Here is a 9,654-nt window from a genome sequence, read left to right as displayed (position 1 = left end):
TTTGGCTGCCGTTCCTCCAATAAACCTGCCAGAAGAGACGGATATTCTCTGATGGAGAGGCGACCCTTCTGGCTCCTATCTCTCTAATATAAAGGGGGGGAGGGTGGGGGGAGGAGGGGGGGGATCGGGATTGAAGCGATGGGCCGATAGGGACTGTAAATAAAAAGCAGATAAGCCGAGATGATAATGTTTTCGCGGCGAGTCCCCGGCCGATACCTTCCGCACGTAATAAAGATTTAATAAAGATAAAGGCGGCGGCGGTGCGACGGTACACATTCCTCCCGTCTTCACTCCCCCGTTTGATGAGCCGTCGCTTCTCTATTTTTATCGTTCCGTTCGTTATATAAAAAAAGAAGAAGAAGAAGAAGAAACAAAGCGGCAGCACTCGCAGCTCGTCGGTCCTCCGGGAGACGTTTGTCTTCCGCTCGGAGAAGTTGGACGCCGTCGCCCAGGATCCCGGACTTTTGATGAGTTGGTTCGGCTGGGTTTGGCGCCCCCTGGAGGCGGCGCTGCACATCGCAGGAACACATACATACACTTTGAAGTCCTAGTGAAATGGAACACACTACTTTGCAAAAAAAAACGATAGTTGGGGTTCTACTTGTAAGGTTCCTCCGGCTCTGCCCCACCACTGTTGTCGCATAACAAAGTTATTTGAATTTTGAATCTCCAGCCGAGGAAGTCGGGGGAATCCTTCTTCGTGGGCGTGACGTCACGAGTTGTGCAGATCTTGATCTGTTGTGTTTATATCGGCTTGTTTCCTCTTAAATATCCAAGTTTTAACAGTGTTTTGAAGTTATAGTCGGTGTTTTATGAGCCTTGATGAAAGATTGAGCCTGGAAGAGACCAGAGAGAGGAGGAAAGGAGCACGGGCGGCGGGAGCGGCTAGCTAGTGGGGGCGGCTAGCGGGAGCCGCTAGCTCGGGCGGCTAGTAGACGATCAAGTAATACCTGGACTCATCTTCGGTGATTCCGCGCAGTCAGAAAAGCGCTTCGACGTGTTGGATCCAGGAAGCCGGTCGTTCTGCCAAAAGTCAGGAGCCTCAAAGCCTCAAAGGTGAAAACTGGCGGCTGCTGAGGCGAGGAGACGAGGACGAATGGAGGACGAAGCGTCTTCTGCTTCCTCAAACATGTTCCAGACGGGGTCACCGATGGCAGAACCACCTTCTGTGTCTTCTTCATCAATCACTGGGTTTGAAATGACGATGATGATGAAATATGGTTAAATTCAGCCTCTTCGTGGTCAAAACTCTGATCCTCCATAATGTAAACACAACTTGGGCGTGTGCACAACTCGTGATGTCACTCTGTTATTGTCAGAAGCTCCGCCCAGCAGAGGAAATAGCGCCATTTATCGGCTATTTTCTCGCAGATTGCCGTGTTTAAACATTTTACCCTTCGGCCAGTTAGCATAAAAAATGTCTCTAGAAGCGACAGCCAGAGTGTTTTGGAGGTCGAATTTTCATTTTAGTAGGACTTTAAAAGTTATTGACGCTGAAACACTGATACTTTAGGTTTAGTTTATTTATTAATTTATTTGCACGACAAAACTACTCGCCCGAATTGCATGAAATTTCCATGATTCGATTACGTTTTTTAGTTTTTCTTTAGAGCGATTAGGTCAAAGGTCAAGACGTCAAAAGAGTATTTTTGTGATCAAGCGGACCGTTTTAATCCGACCGATGTCGAACCGACCCCAAAATGTTCATTTCGCAATTCCCTCTCCCCTGATATGTCACATGACGCAGTGACGTCGTCACGCCGGTTCGTGGCCGAGGGGTCAAAGGTCAGCGGGGTGTGTGTGGGGGGGAGGGGGGGGGCGGGGTCACCGAGAAATCTTAAAACGTGTGTACGTCGGCGTCGAACGGTGGCTTGAAGAAATTGTAACGACAGACGACGGGACGAGTGGCAGGTCAGGGTTCACCTTTGGAATTCATTGGTTTCCATGGCGACGGCGGAGTCGGCTCCCGCTTTTGAAGATTCCTTTTGAGTTTCGCTGGCGTGCGAAACTATTTCCACTTCCTCCTCGGCCTTTCTTTGACAAATGGGTCATTTGGGGGGAATTTTAGTTTTCAGCTCCACACAATAGTCATTATCGTTTTTTTTTTCATAATTTCCTCCCGATTCTTTTCCTCCCTCATCCAGATAAACTGTTTCACACTAGTTTATATTATCGTAATTATTTTCCTCCTCCAATTCTCTGTCGCTAACTAATTCCTGCCTCTGAGGCTTTATCTCTCATTTCTTCCCGATCCGCCGCCGCCCAGGATTTATTGCCGCTCTCGCAGATGCTCTCAAAAAAACCAAAACACTGCTGTAGTTTGTTTCTGTCACTTGTCTGTTGTTTTTGCGACTTAATTCCGCCATAAAGTTTTATCATCCCGACATTAAAGTCACGAGTTTCAAGAGTTTAATTAGGAAAAAATAAATAAAAAAACTGGAAGTGAAGCAGCTTTTTGTGTTTGGTTTTTTTTCCTTTGGAGGAACGACGTGGACTCGTTGTGGGAGTCGTTGTGGGAGTCGTTGTGGACTCGTTGTGGAATCGTTGTGGAGTCGTTGTGGACTCGTTCCTCTCGTCTTCAGCAACCGACAACAACTGACACTGTCAGTCTTCGTATTAGTTTTTCATGTGTTTACAGTCGCGTCTCGGCGTCGTTTCCTCGTCTGCTGAGTTTCTGTGTCGTTACCGTGAGCTGCTGCCTCACGTCTGGGCCCTCTTCATCACCCCTCCTCTTCATCATCCTCCTCTTCATCATCACTCCTCCTCTTCATCATCCTCCTCTTCATCATCCTCCTCTTCATCATCATCCTCTTCATCACTCCTCCTCTTCACTCCTCCTCTTCACTCCTCTTCTTCACTCCTCTTCTTCACTCCTCTTCATCATCACTCCTCTTCATCATCACCCCTCCTCTTCATCACCCCTCCTCTTCATCACCCCTCCTCTTCATCACCCCTCCTCTTCATCACTCCTCCTCTTCATCACTCCTCCTCTTCATCACTCCTCCTCTTCATCACTCCTCTTCATCATCACTCCTCTTCATCATCACTCCTCTTCTTCACTCCTCTTCTTCACTCCTCTTCATCATCACTCCTCTTCATCATCACTCCTCTTCATCATCACTCCTCTTCATCACTCCTCTTCATCACTCCTCCTCTTCATCACTCCTCCTCTTCATCACTCCTCCTCTTCATCACTCCTCCTCTTCATCACTCCTCTTCATCATCACTCCTCCTCTTCATCATCACTCCTCCTCTTCATCATCACTCCTCCTCTTCATCATCACTCCTCCTCTTCCTCTCTCTCTTCATCACTCCTCTTCATCATCCTCCTCTTCCTCACTCCTCCTCTTCATCTCTCTCCTCCTCCTCTTCCTCACTCCTCCTCTTCCTCACTCCTCCTCTTCCTCACTCCTCCTCCTCCTCTCTCCTCCTCCTCTTCCTCACTCCTCCTCTCTTTCCTCTTCCCCTCTATCTTCTTCCCCTCTCCTCCTCTTCCTCTCTCCTCCTCCTCCTCCCCTTCCTCTCTCTCCTCCCCTTCCTCTCTCTCCTCCTCTTCCTCTCTCTTCCTCTCTCTCTCTCCACATAGAAACTTGTAAATGACTATAAAAACTATGCAGTTATACACAGGCCTACCTGGACACACGTAGTACTATATATACATACATTCTATATACATACATTCTATATACATCCTATATATACATCCTATACGTACATGTATAAAATACAGTCGGTCCACATTGAAACCCAACGTTAGGAAAATGATGGTCCTCCAGTGGAAAAGGGACATTTAATTGTATTTGATTACAGCAGGTAACTTCTCACCCCGAGGTCGTAGTAATTCTATTAGATTTCATTTTTCCATTAGTTCTTCCTGTGGTTCGTTGTCATTGTTTGAACCCCCCCTCAGTCCCCCCCCCCCCCCCCCCCCCCCCCTCCTCTCTCTCTCTCTCTCTCTGGCAGCCGGCGAGTTAATGAACTTGAAATCACAATAACGTATTTATCCTCCGTGTCGTTTCGGGAGCAGATTTGGTTTTCGTCCTCCTCGTCCTCCTCGTCCTCCTCGTCCTCCTCCTCGTCGTTTCATTTGTCTCCTGATTTGCCGTCTCCTCCGTTTCTCCGTCGCTATTTTCATCTCGTCTTCCTCCCCGGCAGTCGTCGCTCATAAATATTTTACACCTTCAAATGAACCCTGTCAACTCCGGCTCACAGCGTGGCTGGAGTGTGTTCAAACCATATCATGTGTTTATGTACTGTGTGTGTGGAGACCATGTGACTCATCCATCTCACACACACACACACACACACACACACACACACACACACACAGCTCTGTGTGCATATGATTTTTGATTTGCTCATCCAACTGTTCCTCCAGACGAGGTGACAAAGAACTCGCTGTTTGCGGAAACCACCTGCTTGCTCCTGCAGGGGCCGCCTGGAAACATGTATAATAACGGCTTTATTTACATATCATGAATTCCAAAAGGGGAAGCGCAAGGACATAAAGTCGGACGAGTCGAAACTTGGGTTTCCTCTGCTCTTGGCGTTGCTTTTTAGGGGGTTGCTTTCTTTTTTTTTTTTTTTTTTTTTTTTTATCGCTTTGAATTAAGAAATCGAACGTGACCTTCATGACAGAACCTCCGGCTGAAGTTAAAACTGCTTTTATAGAGAATTTCACTTTTAAACGTCGTCCTGGATGTTTAAAGCAACCGGCAGCTTTAAGAGGAGGAAGAACAAGAGGATGAAGAAGGAAGAGGAAGAACAAGAGGAGGAAGATGGAGGAGGAAGAACAAGAAGGAGGAAGATGAAGAAGATGAAGAGGAGGAAGATGAAGAAGAGGAGGAAGATGAAGAAGGAGGAAGAACAAGAGGAGGAAGATGAAGGAGGATGAAGATGAAGAAGAAGATGAAGATGAGAGGAGGAAGATGAAGAGGAGGAGGAAGAGGAGGAAGAACAAGAAGGAGGAAGATGAAGAAGAGGAGGAAGATGAAGAAGGAGGAGGAAGAACAAGAGGAGAGGAAGATGAAGAGGAGGAAGAAGAAGATGAAGAGGAGGAAGAAGAAGATGAAGAGGAGGAAGAAAGAAGAGGAGAGGAGGAAGATGAAGAGGATAAAAGGGTCAAACTGGTCGAAAGCTGATCAGAAAAACTGAAGCAACGTTTTTGTGTTTTGTTTAAGAGAAGTTTTGCGTTTCCACGGCAACGCATTGAAAACAATGTCTTGTTTCCCCTCGGAAAATGGTTAAAAAAATAAAATGCTGCTGTTGGTGGTTTTGTAGCATTTTAAAAGGTTTCTATGCGAGACGGAGTTGGAACATTTAAAAAAAAAATAAGAAAGGTCTTTCCTAGGCTAAAGGAAGCATCGGTGTTTCCTGGGCTAAAGGAAGCGACGGTGTTTCCTAGGCTAAGGAAGCGACGGTGTTTCCTGGGCTAAAGGAAGCATCAGAAGAAGCATGACAACGTATTGCCGTTGCAGAAAAGTTGCGTGTTTACACGGTAGTGTTTGAAAACAGTGTCGTTTTCATGCCGGGCCACTAGAGGGAGCTGTTTTTAGCTTTGCGATGAAACTACACACACACCACACACACACACACACACACACACACACACACACACACACACACACACACACACATCATCAACAAAGGGAGGAAACCTTCTTATTGTCCATCTACTGAGCATGTGCTTTCATAAAGTTCCACCTCGTCGACGTGTAAACAGACGCCGGAAAACTTAAATTCTATTCTGTAATTCTAATCATGTCGCCTATTTTTCTTTTTCCTCTCGTCTCATCATGTCTTCTGATAAACATCCTTGTAAACTGGAACAACTTTCTCCGTCTCGCAGTTTCACTTCTGACAAATTCTTCTTCTTCTTCTGACGCAACAAGAGAGGCTTTGATGTTTCGTCGAGAGGTTTGAGCTCTCGCTGGGACACACACACACACACACACACACACACACACACAACTGCAGCTCTCTTCTTTAAGTCTTCCTCCCTCGGATTCGAGACGTCCTTCCTTCTTTCTGCACCTCCTTCAGCCTTTCTGTGGCCCTTCACATCTCTCTTGGCTTACTTGCCTTGATTAAGCACAGCTGTCGCGTTCATCCCCGAATCCCTCTCCTCTTTCTCTCTCTCTCGCTCTCTTCTCTCTCTCTCTTTTTCTCACATTGTTATATAAATTGGCTGGCTGTCTTTCTCGCGCCGGTTGTTTACGAAACAAAAAGATTCCTCCCGTCCTCGCCGTCGGGCCGCGCCGCTCATCCACAAGGTGTGCGTGTTTATTCCTGAGGTGCGTTGTCCAAACACGTCCCCTCCCCTCAGGCTACCCCCCCGCCCCCCCCCCCCCCCCCCCCCCCCCCCGATCTTTTCTTCTCTCCAGCCTCCACCCAAAACACCTCCGTCCACACGTCACCATGAACTCGGCTCAACACGAGGCTTCGGGGCCTGTAGTTCACCTGCCAGGCCTCTAGGGGCGCTGTGACTCACCACACACACACCAAAAACATAGACTTTAGAAGTAGATTCCTGCTCATAAACCACTATTTAATTCTAGTTCTATAGGTCTATGCCCCTGCCTGCTCCTCCTGCTGCTAGCGTCAGTAGCTTCTAGTTCTATAGATCTATGGACCCTGCTTCTCCTGCTGCGAGCATCAAGCTTCTTGTTCTATAGGTCTATGGCCCTGCTCCTCCTGCTGTTGGCATCATCAGCTACTAGTTCTATAGGTCTATGGCCCTGCTGCTAGCGTCAGTAGCTTCTAGTTCTACAGGTCTATGGCACTGCTCCTCCTGTTGCTAGCGTCAGTAGCATCTACTTCTATAGGTCTATGGCCCTGCTCCTCCTGCTGCTAGCGTCAGTAGCTTCTAGTTCTACAGAGGTCTATGCACTGCTCCTCCTGTTGCTAGCGTCAGTAGCGTCTACTTCTATAGGTCTATGGCCCTGCTCCTCCTGCTGCTAGCGTCAGTAGCTTCGAGTTCTATAGGTCTATGGCCCTGCTGCTAGCGTCAGTAGCTTCTAGTTCTACAGGTCTATGGCACTGCTCCTCCTGCTGCTAGCGTCAGTAGCTTCGAGTTCTATAGGTCTATGGCCCTGCTGCTAGCGTCAGTAGCTTCTAGTTCTGTAGGTCTATGGCACTGCTCCTCTTGCTGCTAGCGTCAGTAGCTTCTAGTTCTATAGGTCTATGACCCCGCTCCTCCTGCTGCTAGCGTCAGTAGCTTCTGCAAGCGCTGAAGGCTGGTATGACGTTGTGGCACGTCGGAGGATAGGGAATTAAAAACCGGACATTTTGGCATCGGTTTGATGTCGATCGGATTAATACTGACTGCGTTATGACAAAAATGAATTGTTGACCTCTCGACCTTCAGTGAGTTTCTGGATTTTCACGACGGAAGTTTGCTTTTTTTTTTCGAAAAATGTCGTCTTGTCGGCGGCCGTTTCATGTGGCGAGTGGAAATGAAGCGCGGCTGCTCGTCCTCCGGTACGATCCGGTACCACGGTGCTGGAGTCGTCTTCTATTTGCTCTATATCTGGGTAGAAAAAAAAAAGAAGAAGAAGAAGAAGAAGCACTTTGGAGTAGCTTTGCATTCTGTTTTGTCTGAAGTAGCGCCGGTGGTCAGTGGAAGCTAAATGCATCTGGGTTCTCCAGGGACTTCGGCTCCATTGTGATGTGAAAACCACTCTCCTCCCGATAACAAGCCTTTTCTGTGGAGCTACATCCCCCCCCCCCACCCCCCCCCTTTACTTTCACATATTGTTACCTTTTCTAAAAGCCCTCCACTTTTTTTTTTTTCTCTCTCTCTCTCTCTCTCTCGTCTGAAACTGACATCGAAAGTTATTCTGCGCGGCGGTTCCTCCGCCGCTAAGCGTGGCGCAGCGGTTGTCGGAGGAGACGGGGGAGGGGGGGTTAACTGTTTGAACTTCTCCCATATCACCCATTTTGCAAATTGTAGCCGGGGTCCCCCCCACCACCACCCCCCCTCCTCCTCCTCTCTGGGGAAACACGCTGCCTAATGCACCATTACCCTGCTATAAATACTCCCTCCACGCACCGCGCATCCGCTCTCCCATTGTTAGCTGATTATTATTTCATTCCCGCCCGCCGTCGCCGGCCTTTTGGAGATCTGCTCATCGTTTCGGAAGCCGGGGGAGGAAGAAGAAGGGGGGGGAAAAAAAAAAATGGAGCGTGAAGAAGAGGTGCATTTCGCCGTGTCCCGGTAATTGTGGTTCGGGATATCGTCGTCCACCGTTTTGCTAAGTTTACGCCGCGTTTCCGCGCGGCGTCCCGGCAAGCGACGAGGCTTTGATCTCCTTTATGCGCCGAGATAAAAGAAGCGGCCGGCGTGTAATTTGTTGTGATGCTGCACTCAAACTGGCTTTTTTTTTATTTCCCACGTTCCCACGTATTTCCCAAATGATGGACTATTTGTTTGGGTTTTTTATTTTTATTCATTTATTTTTTATTTTTTGTTCTTAAAAGCCTGTCCGCTTATTTCCATGAATTCATAGCGGAGGTTGTGACCCGCGGGTGTTTGTGTTGAATTATTCATGCTGCGATCGCTGGGAAACGGCACAAGCATCCACACATCAATGCAGGATAATTAAGAATTTGCATGGATTTTCTTTTTTTATTGTAAATTTTTATAGATTTTTTTTTACAGTAGCAAATTTACATTTTTCCTTATTTCTTTTATTACCCTTCTCATTTAGTTGTTTTTTCCTTCCATTTTTCATTTCTGGCCGACGTTGCTTGCTTTACCTCATTTTGTCCGTTTTTATACTGCGGATTGGACCGTTTTTGAAAATCTGCACGTAATGCCAACAAAATAAAGTGTAATTAAAAACGACATTTATTTCCATTACGCACTCTGAAAGCTTCAGGGAGCCGCTACAGAGGAGCTGTAGAGCCGCCGGTTGCAGACGCCTGCTCTCCACACTCAAACAGCCAATTTATTCTGCTTTTGTTGTTCGTTTTTTTTGTTTTTGTTTTTTCTTCCTAATATTGGAAGAAGGTGTCTGGATGTTGTGTCTTTGCGTTTCCTTCCGGAGCGCCTGCAGAAGTCTGTCGGTGTTTTGTTTTTTTTCCGCAGCGTTATTTAGTCCCGGGCCGTGTTTAACAAACAGGATCTGCTGCGGTTTCACACTTTTATTGCTCCTCCAGGTCTTCCTGTGGTCTGAGTCTATTAACGCTTAAATGCATCTTTGTGTTTTTCTGCCCTGACGGGGAACCGAATCGCTGCCGGATGAAAATCTTCTGTGTTATTTGGAAAATCAGACATTTTAGGTGAGGAATTACTTCAGATTACAGCGATTTCAACATAAAGCCAATTTTGATGAAACTTTATGGTGTTAAATTTTGTTAAAAGTAAAAAGAAAAAAAAAAAACACTATCCAGAGTCCCAAAATGTGACTTTTTCTTTTACTGTTTTCTTGGTGGATTGAAGCGTCTTGTGAGCCAAATGTATGGGAGTCTCACTGTAGACGTACAGCAGCTAGCCGCTAATCGGGCTAGCATTAGCCGCTAACGGTACTCGTATGTGATTTATAAAAAAAAAGAAAAATCATTTCAAATGTCTGCGGTGCGTTGCTCTGCGGCGTGGATGTCCGTAGGCAACTCCGCTATATTTATTTTTCGCGTGAGTAAATGACTACGCTA

The 9,654-nt window shown here is 47.0% G+C and overlaps 1 protein-coding gene across 1 annotated transcript in view; it reads left to right on the top strand.

Annotated features, from left to right (window-relative positions):
* Positions 1-8,115: 8,115 nt before the first annotated feature.
* LOC308148021 (glypican-1-like) overlaps positions 8,116-9,654 on the top strand; it is a gene marked incomplete at its 5' end in the record, with an annotated part of 60,448 nt that continues 58,909 nt past the window's right edge. Inside the window, one exon of the mRNA XM_080521430.1 lies at positions 8,116-8,215. Within this exon, the coding sequence (XP_080377556.1) occupies positions 8,116-8,215 (100 nt within the window). The remainder of the gene's footprint in view (positions 8,216-9,654) is intronic.

Source organism: Blennius ocellaris, assembly GCF_963422515.1.
Source record: "Blennius ocellaris genome assembly, contig: SCAFFOLD_169, whole genome shotgun sequence".
Classification (NCBI taxonomy): Eukaryota; Metazoa; Chordata; class Actinopteri; order Blenniiformes; family Blenniidae; genus Blennius; species Blennius ocellaris.
The sequence above is the reverse complement of the archived record's forward strand: the minus strand, read 5'-3'. Positions and strand labels throughout refer to the sequence as shown.